The following is a 17,538-nucleotide window of genomic DNA, read 5'->3' on the forward strand; positions in this document are numbered from 1 at the left end:
AGGACAGGAGCAGGAGACAGAGGTGGGAGTGGAGACCTCCAACCTCTGAGCCTGGTGGCCCTCGGTCACTTCAGGCAACTGTGAGGTACGGGTGCCTCAGGAACTAGCTGTGCCTCATACTGAGGATCGGTAACATTTTTGTGCTGCTGTCTTCCTGTGTGCGAAACCTGTTTCTTCATGCCTTGGATAACTAGGAACTTTCCTCACATTTCAGGACTCTGTCTGTTGACGGCCAGTTTGTACTCAGGTGTTTTGTGTCAGACCGTCCTTCAAGTTGAATAGTCTGTCATTTCCCTCCCTGCCTCCCCAAGGTATTTATGAAGAGAAATCATAAGCTCTCTCATCCTTTGCTTTCCTGAAATTCTTCCAGCTTCTCACAAGTATCTCACTGGAAGTACCTCCAGTGCCTGTTTTTTTTAAATGGCAGTGTTACTCTGCAAGCTTACAGTCATCATGCTATCATCAGGTTATCTTCTGGATTCAAATTCAGCTCTTCAGTCATTTCAAGTCCTGTTTGTTGCACAAATTCTTGTTCTTAGTTCTCTCATATATGAGTTTTACTACAGCATTTCACTCTATTTGCATAACTTCAGCACTCAGGGATCTCTCCCTGTGATAGCCATAACTTCTTGAGTACTGGCAACACCCTCCAACTTTCTGCTGTTGACAGATTTCATCACACATCAGTCAGGTTTCACAAGACTCCTAGTTGATTTAGTTATTTATTTTTATTTATTTATTTTTATTTTGTTGTATCTAAATAATCAGTAAAAATATTAAAATCCCTAAGACTGGTCTTAGTGGAACCCCCTGATTCCAGCACGGGACCTTTCCAACATTACTTATCTTTTTCCCTTCAGGCAGTTCCTCACCACTTCATGATTTGCCTACTAACCTCCAGCTTCTCCAGTTTGCCTTTTAATTAGGTAAGTAGTGGCACTGAATCAAATGCTTTACTGAATCCCAACAGGTGAGATCTACTATGCTTCCTTTGCCAAAGAGATTGGCTTATCACATCTAAGAAAGATTGCTTAGTTTGGCATCATCTGGTTTTGAAAGACCCATCTTGCATCTTATCCTGTTTCCCAGCTACTCGCAACATGCAATTTGTAATTACTCATTCCTCTGAATTTGTTGTAAAGGTCTCGATATGCAGTTGGCAGGTATCTTGTGAGGACGTGTTCCGTACACTTTCTCATAAATCAGATACAGAATTTTTGTGTGACAGATCTAAATAATATGCTGTGTCTTCTTGTGCTTTCATTAGCTTTTAACATGGTCTATTTTTAATGCTTAATTTATCAGTTAAGTGAGTTCTTGCCCCTGAAGGTGTAAGTGGATTCACTGACCTCATTCAGGACCTTCTGTACAGGCTTTATATGTCCTTTATGTGCGTATTTTGTACTTTAGTTCCCAGGTTATGCACTGTGTGAATGCCTTACGCCCTCAGGCTCTGGGAAGAACGGGTTGTAAAATTTGCAAAGAGTTTCTTGGCTGACTGTCGAATATAAAAGTAGTGTTCGAAGGAGGGGAGCAAAATGGCCAGGGTAGAAACAATATTTTTGCTTCAAGTCACGCAGGTTCTTTGAGAGCTGCGGTGCTGCAGTGTCAGGGGAACATAAGAGTTAGTTTTCCTCAGAGGGATGCTCTCCCTGCCAAGCCAGCAGCAGCTGTTTGGGTGAAGCTTCAACAGGGAAGCACTTTTATAGTCCCTGTGCTAGATGGGGAATCCCCCACCAGTGACTAAGACAGAATAGTGACCTTCACCTCCTGATTCATTTCCCTTTTCATTCTGCCATCTTTTTCTTTTTTAGGGAACTCTTCCTATTTCTGAACTACAGTGATGTTCTTCACAGAGATCTTCACAATCCTCCAAACATCTCTTCTTTATTCCCCAGCAAGCAACATGCTACATGGCAGTGAACCTGTATCCTTGAGGATTTGCACATTGCAAGGGCAGAATTTATCAGGTGAGAAGGACAATTATTGTGTAATGTTCAGTTTTCCAGCTTAGCAAAGATAAGGTTTTCTTCAGTCCTCGCGCTGTCTCCCACTACTATTTTTAGGATCGTCTCCACAGCCAGCTTTGCGTTACCGGAGGTTCTGCAGTAAGCTTATTTCTAGCTTTCATCCTGCATCAGGCCTCTGCGGTTCATGGGTCTAACATCCAGTGGTCTCTCTACCAGGCAGCTGATAAACAGTATTTCATCCAGCATGGGGGGAGAGATTCCCTGCGGTTAAGAATCTAACTTAACAGCCCTAGTGGGGCTCAGCCCAAGATAAGAGAAGGGATGCGGATGAGGCCAGCCTAGTGATTGTGTTTGCACTTTTGCAAGTGATCCTGGTGTTGGAGGGTGTGTGCCCCAGTCATGTGAGCAAACAGCAAAGAAAACATCTATTTGCAAGGGTGAAGGGGAGGTCAGAGACATGAGCATTGCAGTTATTTGCTAAATAGGGCCTCGCAGTGTTCTCTCCACACTAGGACATAGGCACAAATCTGGAAAGCTGGGAAAGGACATCCGTGGACCTGTGGATTTAGAAATAAACTAAAACAATCTCTGCCTGTTAAATGCTGTCTCAAACTTCCTGAAAACAGGCTAAATTTTAGCTGTCGTGGCTATTTATGGGACTGTTAAAGCATGATAATTTGTGCTTTGAAGGATGCTTGTACCTAAGATATTGCAGTCATATACCCAGTCTAATCCACCTTTTCCACTGCCAGGTACACAAGGCAGATATGTGTCATCACCAACCAGTTCTATCCCAGACCAGTCCTTCAAAGGTGTTCATGTTGCTGACTTGCAGTTTTGCTGCTTTAGTCATTACCGTGTTTCCTGGCCTTCCTCAGGGTCACTGTTTCTTCTTTCCTCTTCATGCTCAAACAGGGCTTGTTTAAGGACCTGGCTATCTGGCACTCTCAAAACATGGCCAAGGTCAATCTGTTTTCTCCACTGTACTGTTTGTACAGCTGTGGGTAATCCTACAGGCTCTGAAATCTCTGCATTCCCTAAGCTCTCTGGCTGCTTTATGATCACTGTTCCCCGCAGGCATCCCCACAGAAAACACTTTGGTTTCTGGGGTCTAGGCCTTTTCTTCCAAGACTTCAGCTCATACAGGTGTATATGTAATATATTTTTAATGACGGTGGCTCAAAAGTGCTTACAGGGAAGCTTTGCATTGGTGCTGATGAGTTCCATATGGGCTTGTGGCAGTACCCCTGCTCCTGTTGCCTGGTAATATGGGAAGCATAATCAATGCTATTTTATAAAGCAAAAAGCAATTATCTACATATGGGCTGATCACATATCGCCTGCCTTCCTTCCCCCTTTTCAGCACTGTGAAAAGCACATTTGCCCACCAGTGCTGTGAAAGCTCCTGGCACGGAGTGACCAGGATGGTTTAACCCCCATCATGAAGTATGGAAGAGAAACAGCACATGAGATATTGCCCGTAAAATCAAAGTGTCTGCAAGTCCCAAGCAGGACTTGGATGAGAACTGCAGTTGGATGGCAAAGCCTGTGATCCCCCCATGGTCAGAGGGACCTCTGCTGTTGCCTGCTTTCTTGGAGGACTGAGTGAGTGACCTGTGTGCTTTTATGTGCATTCTGAGTCTAGATCATAATTATTGCTTCACGTGCTGATTATTAAGAATTCAACCTGATCTGCAGAGGGTCCAGGTGATGAAAAAAACCTAGGTAAAAATAAAGCTACACTGAGTGCTAAAAATTCTAGGTAACAATAAGCTACACTGATCGCTAAAAATTCCATGTGATACTAAAGCCCTAATTATAGCCATAACTCGGTGGTGTCCTCATTCTACCCAGGATCCCTAAAGAACCTGCCTGTCCCCATAGTGTCGGGTGACAGTGAAGTGTTATTTTTATGGAAACAGAGGAAAGATTCCACACGTTTCAATCTCATACCCTTAGAGCAGTGAACAGAGATATGTATGTTGTGTATACGTATCCTGAAAAGCCCCCTGCTCCAAGATCACTCAGTGTTGTGTATTACCCTTACACAGCTCACGGTGAAGTTAGAAACTATTAATAAAGACATTTAGCATTAGAAAGATGTTAGGATTCATGTTTCACTTATTGCAGTTTTCTAAAGAAATGTTGATTCTCCAGGATTTGTTGGTATAAATAGATTTTCGTGGAGGACAGGAAAATGAAAACTTCATGCTGTCATTTTGGAGATGAGGCTGTAAATGCACATATCATACCTTTGTTAGTTTCCTGTTTGTGGCCTCTGCACTGTGACAGAACAATAAGGTGTTCAGTCTTGTAATGAACACAATTTCATTATAATTTCAGTTATCAGGTTGGAGCTGACCACATGGCACAGCGGCCAGGGAAAACAGGGAGAAATTTTGGAGACGTGGTCAAGAAGCAGGCTGTGACCAGGTCACAGCATTGGCATGTGTATGGTAGCTTCAGTAAGGAGGTTTTCAGCCTTACCATCCTCAGGATTTTCAGGGTCATCACCCATGACATGAAGTTACATTCTGAGACTAGTACTTCTTGACCAAGTCCTCTCCAGCTCATTTTCAATTGAGTGCTACTGTACTTCATCTGCTTGCCTTTAATTCTTTGTCTCGATGCAGCTCTGTATGGAAAGAGAAGTCACTGAGGCCCAACATAAAGATTCTAGTTTCTGCACCTGGACCAACACGTCCCTCAGAGTATGAGAAGGCTCATAAGCCCTCTATGGCACAGAGGCTGCAGATAAAGTCTGCTAGTGCGATACCAAGACATTGTTCCTAGAGCATCTGGGTACAAAAAGGCAGAACTAACTCTGTATTACCATTTGAACGATGAGGTGAAACCTGCACTGGTCATCATGACCCTATGGAGCAGAAGAGACTTAGATAAAAGTAGTGGCTAGGTGCAGGAAGAAATAAGGTTGTATGGGAAGATAGATGGAAGACCACCAGCACACTGAGGAACAAAGGTGTGCACACAAGACTTCTTCAGTGCAAACTCCGTTAGCATAAAAATTCTCTGGCCCCAGCTGCAAATAAATCATCCAGAAGAAGTCCAATACACATAGCTGGTGCAGATGGAGCTACTTTTTTTGCTGCAAGGCAACCAGATTTACTTCAGTGTAAACATATCAAGTATCTCATCATCTAACCTAATAAAAAGCAACAGATGATTCTTCATCTCTGCCTTGGGGAACAGGTCTACTAAGTGGAGTGGTGAATCAGATATGGAGAAAAGAGCCTGACAATGTCAATGAAGGCCCCTGAGACCAGCAGTACCAGCAGAGTGCATGCTCAGGGGGTACTTGTTAATACCCAGTTTTCTCCCAAAATTGCCATAGCCACTACAAATGCACCAACCACTAACGTGAGTGCTGCAGAAGCCGGAGGGTTTTGCACTGCATGTGTAGGAGGGATGGGTATTTCGTTTGTTTCTTTATCCCGCAGAACAAGGGAAGCTTCTTGTTGGGGTTTGGAGTCTGTCACTGGGAGTGGTTAATACGAGGCGTGCACAGTAACTTATGGGAAGAAGGTTCCCCTAACCTGTCATTTCTTGTGTGGGTGTGTTTTGCCCTGCAGCAACCTTAACTGCTTTTTAACAGAATATTTTGGTGGGAATTGTTAGGAAAGCATTTCTCTAACTACCTGAGCCTCGCTGTGCTTTTTAGCCCTACCTATACCGCAGCATAAAATATAGCATAAAGTATTCTGTACATTGGGAATTCTCAAGACCTGATAGTCATCTCAGTGGTACCCAATTTAGACGGAATTATTTCTGATTTACATTGGCGTGAAAGAGGGTTTTCCATATGTAATGTAATATTTTGCCTCTCTCAGATGTAGACACAAACACCATTCTCAGTCTCCTTCATATGGAGGGTTAACTGCAGATGGACCAGATTAGCTCTTTTGCTAAGAACCATTACCTCAAACCTCCAGCATTGGAGAGAACCAAGAGAATGAAGGAGAATATGTGTTTGGCACTGCTTATCTGAGGGGTACTGAGGATATTGAAAGGCATCTGAAGCTCCTCAAGATGGATAAGGCTCAGATCGGAGACTGTCACATGATGCTGTGGGGACAGACAGGTTCTTTTAGGGTTGCTGGTTAGAATGGGGACTGGCCACAGGGCTATGGCTATAATTAGAGCTCTATTATCACAGAAAAAAATTAGCAAACAGCATAGCTTATTGTTATTGAGAACCTTTAGCAGGCAGGGTAACTTCTTATTACACAGAATTTTTAGTAAATTAGCATAGTTTTCTTATCTAGAATGTTTAGTCACCTAGGCTTTTCAATCACTGGGGCCCTCTGCAGTTTGGGTCAAATTCTTAATAATCAACACACGATACAATAATCATGATCTAGACTTGGCATACACCTAAAAGCACATCAGTCACTCAGTCCTCGGAGGAAGGTGATGACGGTGGAGGCATCCCCAGCCAGCAGGGGAAGACGGGTTTTGTCAGCCAGCAGCAGTTCTGGTCCAAGTCCCACACTGGACTTTCAGCTGCTTGATTTTTTGGGCAGTATCTGGTGTGCTGTTAGGCTTCCCTGTCCCATAACGCCTGTATCACATCCTGCTGACCTAGTGCCTGGGCTTTCACAAGGCTGGTGGGCAACCTTCCTTGTCACAATGCTGACAGGAGGCTTTCCTGTTCTACAACGGGTGTCTCCACATCCTGGTGACAACAAGGGTGGGCAAATGTTCTTGTCACAATGCCAAAAAGGCAGGGAGAGAAAGGGAGTGGTCTATGTGATCACCATGCTAACAGATAACAGCCAGTCACCTCATAAAATCCTGTTGGTTATGCTAGCCATATTACTGAGCGTGAGGAACATGGGGTACCTAGGTCATAGACACCTATGTATATGCCAAATAGCATGCAAATTCTGCTGTGATGTGATTGGATTTGCTATTTTTGATGAGGACTGTACCTTCAGACTTTCTTGCTTAGGTGACCTCCATTTTGTGACTCCCAGAGCTGAAGGCAACTGTTCTGTTTTTCTTTTGTTTGCACTCTTACTCCATCAGCATCTTCTAGACTACAACAAACCTGTGCTTTAGCCCACACATTTTTTGTGTCCTGTCACTGTGGTAGAAAAGCCCAGAGTCTCATCGAGTTGTCAATTCCCCTGCCTAACTGAAGCAGCTAGAGATGTGAAGGATCGTATCGCTTCAGTTGTAATTTGCAGGGAGCTCATGCACAGAGAGGGGAATGGGAGAGATGGGGGAGAAAGGTTAGTCTCTGCGCTTCACTTTTACTGCATTAAGGGTGTTGGTGTTGATGTAGATGCAGGATAAAGATAGTCTCACCTCGAATTCCTCCAAAGCAATTCTTTCATGTGGCTGCCTCAGTAGAATGAAATCTTTATGAAATCGCCAGCACACCCACCCAGACATAAGCCAGGCACTAACTGTTCATGTTTAGAAACAAACTTTCCCCATAGGTACATTATTCATAGCCCGTCACTTGCCAGTTTTCCCTTGGAAGACATAAACTAAACATTAGGATGAAAGGCAATGCACAGTCGGGTCTCTCTCTCTGTTTACCAGCTGGATGGTGCAGCAGACCTGTAGGTTCTCTCAGCCCTCTCTGTCACACACATCTACACGTCAGCTGCCTTTGCGGTGCATTCCCAAAATCTGCTGCTCCGCTCACAGGCTGCACGGTGCTCTATTAGCACTCGGCAGGGTCCTGCGGCTTCCAAGAGAATTCCCAAATCCAACCGAGTGAGAAGCATTTGCCGTTTTCAAACATTATTCCAGGAAAAGAGGAAATCATCCTCCCGATCCATCCTGCCAAAAGACTGCGAGCATCTCTGTTGCCTAAGAGACATAACAGGTTGTTGTTATAACAACTGCAGAGCAGCTGACCTCCCGCTTCCTTTCGTCAGCCAGCTGCAAACATCCTCGGTCATGTAACAGTCTCAGACCGAACATCTTACCCCAGTTTATGCAATTCCCCTGTGACAGTTTCGTAAGCTTTTTGTCACTTCACTTCACTCGATTGTTTGTCAAAAGCGCTCACGGTTGGATCACCCAACGTGAATGTTTCAGTACGACAGAGAGCGTTATGGCTAAGCCCTCCATCTCCAAGGCAACCCCACAGCCTTGCTCTAAGGGTACACCATGTCACAAGCTAAAAACAAAAGGATATGTGGAGATAATTCCAGCTTGGACTGTCCGTAGTGTTACTGCTTTAGCAGTGACTTAAAGAGACATCCTCCGGCTGGTTATTTAAATGGAGGGGGGGGGCATCACGAAGACAGCATTTCTCTCTAAAGCTATGCAGACCCTCAGCTGGCTGTGTTTGCCCTGGACAGCGTCCAGCTGAGCTGGTATCAGATTCGGGCTTTCCTAGAGGAGGACAGATTCATTCTCCTTCAGTTTGGGCGTCATTTCCAGGTGGCCTCTGCTGACAGTACTGCGGCAGAGCAAGCGCCTCGCTGCAGGATATCGGGTGGCAGTGGTGGTAACGCAGCTCCCTGCCCAGAGCAGCACACCTCAGGGGTAAAGTGAATGAAGAAGTTCCTGTTTTTTATTTTTTTATTTTATTTTTTAATTTTATTTTTTTCCCATATGAAATCTGTTATTGACCTTGGATGTGGAGCACAGCCATATGCAGCCCTTGTGCAACCTCTCAGTGTAACCCTAAGTGTCTGGGAAAACCTTGTTGGTTTGTCCTGAGGTTTTTCACTGTTTTTTTTTTTTCTTTTCTTCTCCTTTTTTTTTTTTCTTCCCTACCCTAACTCCTCACTCCTTTTTATCCCCTTATCATTTACTCCCCCAGCACGTCGCTCCGGGGCAGGCCGCTCCCCGCCGTGAGGGCACCCCGGGCACTTTCGCTGCCTCAGGCGTTCCCCCCCGCCTCCCACGGCACTACAACTCCCATCATGCCCCGGGAGCCTTTCCATCAGGCACTGGCGGGGACGCCTCTCCGCGGGGCCTTCGGGGCGGCGCGGCGGGGTCCTCGCGGGGCGTTAGGGCGGGTGGCCGGGGGACGCGGCCTGCGCGGCGGGAGCGGGATGAGCGGCAAGGAGGGTAACGGGTTACTTTGTGTAACTTTTGAGTAGCTTCCTCTTGGTTTCCTTTTAAGGAAATGAGGAGAACTCCACGTATTCAAAACGGTGTGGTGGTACGCAGGAGTTGGCCAAATTTTGGCCTCTGCTAGGAGCACAGGTTACAGCTGTCACGGTTACAACGAGGGAGGGAGGGAGGGAGGGTTAAAATGTGAAGGAATGACCGAAGGAGGAAACAGCACAAAGTGCCTGTCAGTAGTAAAGGGCAATCCCCTAGAGGTGGGTTCTGAGTGAGGGGGAGCATGTAAGGCCAGTCAAAGGGAACAGCTGTAGCAGGGCGGAAAGAGAAGAAACTTCTAAGTGGGCAGAGTGTAAGGACCTAAAATGCTACACCACAGGAGATAAAAGCCTGGATATCTGGATAATGGTAGTCTACTTCATATATTCCTTAAGTACTTTGCTGCTTATTGAGGACCATTAACATAAATTACAGTCAGTTATTGTACAATAAATTACTGCTACCTATGATGATTTTAATGATTTCTGTTCAGTATCTAAAATACCTTTTTTTTAAAAAAAAAAAAAAGGTGTGTAATCCTGTAGGCAAGAATTAAATTAATAAATTAATAATCCTGTTCACACAAGAATTTCCATACAGTTGTTCCATTACAGAAAGGAAGCATAAAAGGCCATGAACGCCATATGAAGAAAGGAGTTGGGATCCTAGTGTGCTCATCCATTGAAATTGGTAGGAGCTTTCCTAGTTTTCACTAGGAATGTGGTGGAACAAGTAGCATGATAATGTGAAGATGAAATCGGCTGGCGATAGGGGTTGCCTCATTCTCTGTAAAATAGGGATAGAATCATCGATGTTCTGAAGACAACGTTCTGAGGTTATTTATGTTCTGCCAAAACTATTTTAATTCTTTTTTTTCTTCTGTTAATAGGATCGGGTGGGTTCAGAAAACGAAAGCATGACAATTTCCCACATGGTCAAAGAAAGGAGGAAAAAGAGAATGTTAATCCGTCTTCGCCTTTGATGACATCTTTTAAATGTAAGTAAGAATTTGGAAAGCCAGTTAATGTGTGTTGTGGAGTTTGCTAGGAATTGCCTATTTAGTGTTGGAATAAGCCAACTTTCTTGGTGTGGGGGGTGGAGATTTGAAACTAGTTGGACTCCTGCTTCATTCACTTAGAGCTTGGTCTTTTGGTTTCTATGCAATTAAGTCTCAAGAGCAGGATCTGGCATGGCTGCACCTGACTCATGACTTGCTCCCTTTTTCATCTTACCTCCTGTTCCCGCTGCACACCCTGCTTGTGCGGAACCTGATGCTAAGTAAACTGCAGAAGTGTTCAGGCAGACAAAAGGTGCCCAGGCACTTTGGCAGAGAAATGTAAGACCCGCACAGGTGCGAAATCTCAGCCATAGTGACAAGAGGATGTGGCTGCCTGTGGGGAGGCCAAGAAGGCTCTTAACTGTTGCCTCTAGCTCTGGTGAACAGGTGGCTAAGCTGTCAAATGTGATTCTGGATGTGTTGTTCTGTGAGTTGTGAGCTGTTTATACATGCACTTTTTAAGAATGTCAGTTTAACAAAATAAGGTAGATCTTTATGTAGACACTTATTTCACTTTGAGTGCCTTTTTAACTAGCTTATATTTCAGTTTCTTTAAATAAGCAAGCGTAAACTTCCGTCAAACCAAATTGTTTTCAGAGGATTTAAATCAGATTTAATTTTCTGTAAATCTAGTTTAACTTTCTCATTAAACAAGCCCTGGCAAGGGAAAAGTGGGCTTTAGAAATGAGAAGCCTCAACAGATGAAGGAAGGAGATGTAACACAGGGAACAGATTAAATCCCAGTGCAGAATTTTCCTTGTCTCCCCTATTTTCTTTTATGATGCTAAGGAGGGTGAAGAAGTAAGAGCTGGGTGACTGTTATAGATGGTCCCTTCAACACCATGTAATTTCCTTGCTGTCTCTAAACAGATCTTTCTTTTTTTTTTTCCCTGTATAGGTCAGCGTGGTGGATGATAAACTTTGATTGAATTTTTATCTTGAATAACATACATGCATTTGCACTCTGAATTGAGTACAGTGCTTTCAACTTTAATTTTTCACCCTCACATTTATCAGTTTTTTCTTGAAGTTGCTATTAATTTGAATTCAAAACAACCCTGATTTTCCTCCTCTCCCATGAGATCCTGTCAGTGGTGTTTGGTTTATTTCACAATAGAGTAAGGGACGCAGTTTATCCTGACTTTTCAAAGATCTGCTTTCTTCTTCTAGTGCTTATAAGCCCTGTAGTGATGGAGTATTTCTTCTTGATGATAATTCAGTGGTGGACTTAACTCTCAGAATTTGGTGGAGACACACCAATCAGGCATGTGAAAGATTTAAAGATCAGTAGGAACATTTATGGCTTCTCCTAGTGTTCCAGAGGAAGATGGGGGAGAGAAACAAACAACAACAAAAAAAGAGAATCCAGTTTTTTGTCAAGACAATGAGAAGTACAGGTTTTCAGCTTCATCTAAACTTGCTTGTCTGTGAACTGCTACATTTTTCTAAAGGATAGTCACTTGTTAGACCCCTTAAAAAAAGTAACCTCAGTGTATTTTCTACCATCTTCTTGCACAGACACTTTAACACCTCAGACAGTTATGCAGGATATGTTTAAATTCTTTTAAGTATCTATTAACAGTTTATTTAGTGGAATAATAGCCTATAAAATGTTAATGTAATATGTGAAACATAACCATTCATAGTTTTCACTAAGAAAAGTAGATATGCATGCTCTCTTTCCTCTTTGTCTTCATTCTAGTTAGGCAGAGAGAATTTACAGCAGTAAGTTAGAAATCTTATTTTAGATAATCTTGCTTTGCTACTTCTAGTTCTTAAAGATGTTAAAATACTTGGCTTTTGGCCAAGTCTAGTTTTGATATAAAACAGAACCTTTTGTTTTTACTATTCTGTGCATTTTTTACAGTGTATGCGCTTTTGTGTGCGTGTTCTTGGTTTTTAGAAAATGAGTCTTGTTTACTAATGATTTTTTTTCTGAATTTTCTTCCTATATTTGGGTGAATATCTAAGTCAGTTTTCTCAACAGCACTAATGCAGAATAGATGTTACTAGCTAAAACAAGCATTTTAACTTACAATGCTTTGGGCTGCTTAAAGCATCATCACAGTTGGTGTGTATTTAAACCTGACTTATTAAACAGAAGTAGTATTACTGATGAATTTTGCTATTCAAAACTGAAGTTTGATAGCCATGTATTTGTCAAAAGGTACGGGTCCATCCCTCAAAGAGACTTTGAAGAGCCAGAAATCAGAGCTAGGTTGCTGCGTGCTTGTGAGCATTCTGTTCGGCACATTCCTGCATGATGGGACTTGCTGTGTTTTGTTCAGAAATGATTTTGTGCCTTTGCTGTGTGGTGAGCCGCGCGAGACGTGCAGGCAGCTGTCGCACAGCAGCTCCGGCAGGCAGGGGGCAATGGTGGTCTCCACAGCACCGCCCGTGCTGGGAAAAGGCACCCCAGAGAAAAGGCTGGTGGGGCTGAGGCCCACAGCAGTTACTGTGGCACAGGATCTCTGCTTTTGCCCTACACTGCATGCTGTGCTAACCTAACCGTGCTTGTTTCTGTAATCATTGACTCTGCAGCATTTCAGCTGGAGCTTGACACCAGGCATGATAAATACGAACGGCTTGTGAAGCTCAGTCGTGATATAACTATTGAAAGCAAAAGAACGATATTTCTGCTCCACAGGTTTACCAGGTGAGTCACGCTGAGAGCAAAGGTGTTCACAGAAACCTAGAAGCTGCCTTGTAGTGTTCTCTGTATTTGTGATGAATAGCTGCAGCGTTTCCTTGAGAAAGACTTAATTAATTTCCCATAAACATCCTTTAGGGTGGATATGAGGTAATGAACACGCACTTCATCTAGAGAATTAATAGATGCTGCTTCAGGTTTTGTAGTTAGTTTTACTGAAGTATTAAACAGGATCAAAGTAGCAGAGTGTAGCAGCAGATGAGAGCTTTCCAGCTTCTAGCAAGCTGGGAGAAAAGAGCGTGCACCCTCCCTTCAGGTTAGTTGCCTCTGCTGCTACTTCCCTGTTTTGGTTTTTGCAACCCCGGCCTAGGTCATCAATGCAAAGAGGAGGCAGCCTGGGTTGTTTACTTCACTGGATTCTGCAACCTAAGAGGCTCGTGTGTGAGGTTTTGAGCTTCTATATATTTTGTGTCCTCGTGAACCTTCAAGCAATTGTTGAAAGCCACTGAGAAAATAGAAAACAGGAAAATGTGAAGCTCTGCATAGCCTGTTGTATAGAATGTTTACTTGTCCTACGTGTAACTGCTATCACAGATCTCCCTGTTCCTTCTCCTGGATTTTTTTTCTTTCTTGCCAGCACACTGCTGCTGTAGTAGCAGCTATTTATAGGTTCTGTAGTAGTAACAGTTATAAATAGGGATTAGGAAGTTGCTCCCTTTTTAACTTGGTCTTCTGCGAAGAGTTATTATGATAATTCTAGTAACTGCTACAGCCTTGATTGTAAATAGCCCCACTGCAGGGGCCAGGTATGCTGGGAACTGGTACAAAAAGAACAACAAAATTCCCCTTTACTCTGAATTTTAGATACCTGTTTAAGATGTTTGTGTTTTGAGGAGAGTGGAAGCTTCCCATGCTGTTATTTTTATTTCCCACTCCTTTGCTTTTAGCCATTAATGTGGCTTTACTTTCAGAAATCTGTTTGCTTTTAAACGTTTCCTTGAAACCAGTCTATATGTAGTCCCCAAATAGACTGCGAAACTAATAAACCACATAGATTATTTGAGGTTTGGGGAGAGGTGATTTAAAAGGAAATCAGATAAACTGAACTTACATGCCAAGTATATACTGTTTGTAAATCAGATATTTCAGTTGTTTCATAATAATGTAGGTCATAATTACTTTCTAAAACTTCATATGTATGTCACGTGTGCTCTGTAATATATTACAAAATGCTGATGTTTTTTAGAGAGGTTAATGAACTTCTGCAAATGCTGCTTATTTTCTGGAAAACTTTTTTGAAGCCTTTGCAAGTGTTTCTTATCGTTCTCTCTTCAGCAAGTGTTACAGTTATTATCTGGAATAAATATTATGCTACCGGAACTAGGTTTGGCTGGTCAATTATTTTCACAGTAATGATCTGCAAAATCTTTCTTTTGGAATCTACAATAGGTGTTAAACTGTTTCTTATTCCACTTCATTTTTTTTCTTGAAGTCATTGAATATGTATTAGTAAATGAAAATCTGTAACTTCTTTTTAACTGTTTGGTCATATTCTGAAAGCTGCTCTTTCAGTTTCTGCTTTATGATTGCAGTGCTCCCAATGGGGAAGAAATAATAAATGAATCTGAAGTCAAGTTAGATGCTGTCAGACGAAAGATTAAGCAGGTTGCACAAGAACTGATTGGAGAAGACATGTATCAGTTCCACAGAGCTATATCTCCAGGTAAATCATTTTAAAATAGGGGAAGTATTGTATTTTGTGCTGAACTCAGTTTTTTACCTAACAGTGGTTGCTCTTCATGCAGCAGGTTTGAATTTAGCACGTATCTATAGTTAAAAATTAGGACTCAGATTCATCTTTGCAGTTAGCTCTGGTACTGGGGAGGCTATTGTCCTACAGTCCTGTTAGTGTTGTGGTTAAACAAGAATTCGTTCCAACTGGAAAACTTTGGACCTTGACCTAAACCAAAGCTGGGAGCAGTTCTAACAAATGTACTGGCTGCTCCTCGGTGAGGAGTATGTGCAACATGCTCATATACCTGAGCTGAAAAGGTTATAACTTGGAGGGGGTGGGGTGTGCGTGTGTGTGACCAACCTGTGAAATTACTCCATTGTGAATTGATAAAGTCAATAACTTAAAATCCCTAACTAGCGTTTTTTCTTCTGAAGACTTGGAATGCGCTTCTGTCAAGGTGCTACAAGCATTAAATCAGTTTATGCTGTCTTTACTAACATCCTTGAGATATTAAGTATCAGTGCTTTCATCACTTTTGCTGACAAATGAGGGTTCTTTGCTACTGAATCTGATTCTTACCTAAAATTCTTTTGCCTTGTTTGTGGCAACATATGAGTAAAATCTGTAACTGCTTCTTTGATGTCTTGGTCACACTATAAAACTGTCTTGCATTTACCTATCTTATTTTAGACATACTGGAATCCTGCATATCTTTTCCTGTTCAGGCAAGGCTTCTTCAGTTGAGGAGAACTGAAGATTTGCCCCGATTTAATTGTTTAAAAATAATTTACTTCTGTAATCCAGAGGAAATACATCTATGGAGGGAAGTATTTTACAAGACAAATACTGCACAAGTTAACTTTTACTTATCTATGTGAACTTAAATTTGTGTAAGAGTGAGTCAGCTCTTAAGTGAACATTCAGTTTGGCAGTTCTGAAACTGAATGAGTTTGCCGTGCTAGTTTTCTATGACTCTAATTCAATTCCACAGCCACTTGTGGTGCATTGGGTTGTTCGGATTAAATATGAGTAGTTACTCTTAAAAGAGCCACTTACAGCCTGTGTGAATCTTGCTGCTATTTATTGCTTAGTATTGTAATGAGGCAATGAAAAGGAAGAGATGATTCAAAACTCTGACAGTACAAGTGACCTCAAAGGGTTAATAATGCTAGTGCAAGTGCTTGGATTTTCATTTTAAGTTCTGTTTATAAAAGCTGAGAATCCTTTCATTTGGTTTTATGAACACATTTTTTTGAAATCTTTAAGACCTATAAACTTTGTCTGAAAAACAAGTAAAGATCGCAGCCCCGTGACTCGCATAGTATTCTTGGCTATCTGTATAATGGCAGCATTTGAGGTGTGCTGCCTCACAAATCTTTGTGCGACCTCACAGTACAAGCTATCAGCCTTGCCATGTGGGCAGAATTATTACAGGGTAACCAGTTACCATGCTCAGTTGCTTCACGAGAGTTTTATTTTCTTAGGATGGGGCTTCCCGTGGGTAAATTCAGAGATACACCTACCTCTATTTTTACTGAGGGGAAGCTTTCCTGGAATTAGCTGGAATTAATCTCAGTGTAGTAGGGTATGCCTAAAGAGCAGACACAGAAACTTTTCCTTTGTTAACTTATACGTGTACCCATGTCCTATAATGTAAGGGAACAAACCTTACATGAGGTTTCTACTTCCAGATTTCTCCTCTGATTGAAAACAAAATTGGTTTTAGTTATTAAAAAATACACCCTTGCCAACCTGAAAAGTTAGTTTTATATGAAAGGTATGTAAACTTAAGCCAGAAATAACAACTTGTTAATTTCTTTTTTTTCTCCAAGAAATTTCTGTTCCAGTTTGCTTTGTTTAGTAAATACTCATATACAGTTAGCTACACTAATTTTCCTTCACAATTGATTTCTGACTTACATAAACATATCTGTTAATATCAAAATAGAATGGAATAAGTTCTTCACAAAACAACTGAAAATATTCTATCAGGCACAAATCAGCATTTCTAAAACTCTTCACCAATGTTTTAAATATGAGCTCTTAATATGTCTCTTAAAATGATGTATCTGACTACTGTAGAATGGGCCAAATTATGATAGATCTCTAGTAGAGGACGTTAGCAGCCTGCTGTATGTGTATAATGTCTCAGTGCCTCCATGGCTGCAAAGCTTTTATATGTTCAGTGCAACCCCAACGCTTGCATATGACTTGTAGAGGAGTGAGATTGTCATTGGATTAAAGAATTTTCTTTTTACGGTCTTAAGACCTCTACAGATAATGAATCTGACTGAGTTCTCTAGGTTTAAAAAAAAAAAGGGGGGGGGGGGAGGAAAAGAGGTGTTTGTATACTAAATAACAAGGTGGAGTAGAAGTAGGCTTTGCTGTCCATCTCTTCTTTTGATTAGGTGTGCAAACAAATGCCTGAACTTCACAATTTTGTGGTCTGATATAAAAATCATAAATACGCAGCCCTGCATTGCCTTTCTCCAGCCACTGTAGGTTGTTATTGATTGGAGTGAGATTGCTTGGAGTTAGAAATGGAAATAGCTGTACTTTCACCTTTCTCCTCTGTTCAGGTAACATGAGTCAGTGGCCAGTCTGTGGAATCTCCTCAGATGTATAATACTGCCTGGCTCAGAGGTCTCCCAGTTGTTTCTGCAATTAGGTGGTTCTTGCCTCATTAAGACTATATAAAATCTGACTGAAATATAGTGGCCTTCATTCAATTTCTGTAAGTCATCCACAGTGTCTCCTTAATTTCTAGCTCTCCTACATAATGATCCAGTGTGAGGTATGATATGCTGGCTGGTGTCCATCATGCATGCTTTCTAAGGGAGCATGTTAAGATATGTGTGTGTGCCTCTGAGAAGACAGGGAATGTTTTTAGGCATCGGATAAATGAGCTCATGTGTATGACAGGTATGCAATGCAATCTTTTAGCCTGAGCTTTGCTCTCACCTTGTTTGTTGAATCCTCCACTCTTCAGTTAGTTGTATGGCAGGAAAAAAAAAGGAACGTGCAGGCTTAAAGA

General features: G+C 42.0%; 1 protein-coding gene across 4 annotated transcripts in view; it reads left to right on the forward strand.

Annotated features, from left to right (window-relative positions):
* The first annotated feature begins 219 nt into the window (after positions 1-219).
* Positions 220-17,538, forward strand: part of TSNAX (translin associated factor X) — a 30,591-nt gene continuing 13,272 nt past the window's right edge. Inside the window, exons 1-6 of one of the 4 annotated variants that reach the window (XM_040551489.1) lie at positions 220-311; positions 861-926; positions 1,815-1,970; positions 9,952-10,059; positions 12,661-12,775; positions 14,362-14,492. In XM_040551489.1, the coding sequence (XP_040407423.1) occupies positions 1,844-1,970; positions 9,952-10,059; positions 12,661-12,775; positions 14,362-14,492 (481 nt within the window). In that variant the 5' untranslated portion in view covers positions 220-311; positions 861-926; positions 1,815-1,843. Of the gene's footprint in view, positions 312-860; positions 927-1,814; positions 1,971-8,920; positions 9,027-9,062; positions 9,432-9,643; positions 9,753-9,951; positions 10,060-12,660; positions 12,776-14,361; positions 14,493-17,538 lie in introns of those variants that run through there. The other 3 variants (XM_040551488.1, XM_040551491.1, XM_040551490.1) reach the window with 3 other exon arrangements.

This window comes from Cygnus olor, chromosome 3 (genome assembly GCF_009769625.2).
Source record: "Cygnus olor isolate bCygOlo1 chromosome 3, bCygOlo1.pri.v2, whole genome shotgun sequence".
Taxonomy (NCBI): domain Eukaryota; kingdom Metazoa; phylum Chordata; class Aves; order Anseriformes; family Anatidae; genus Cygnus; species Cygnus olor.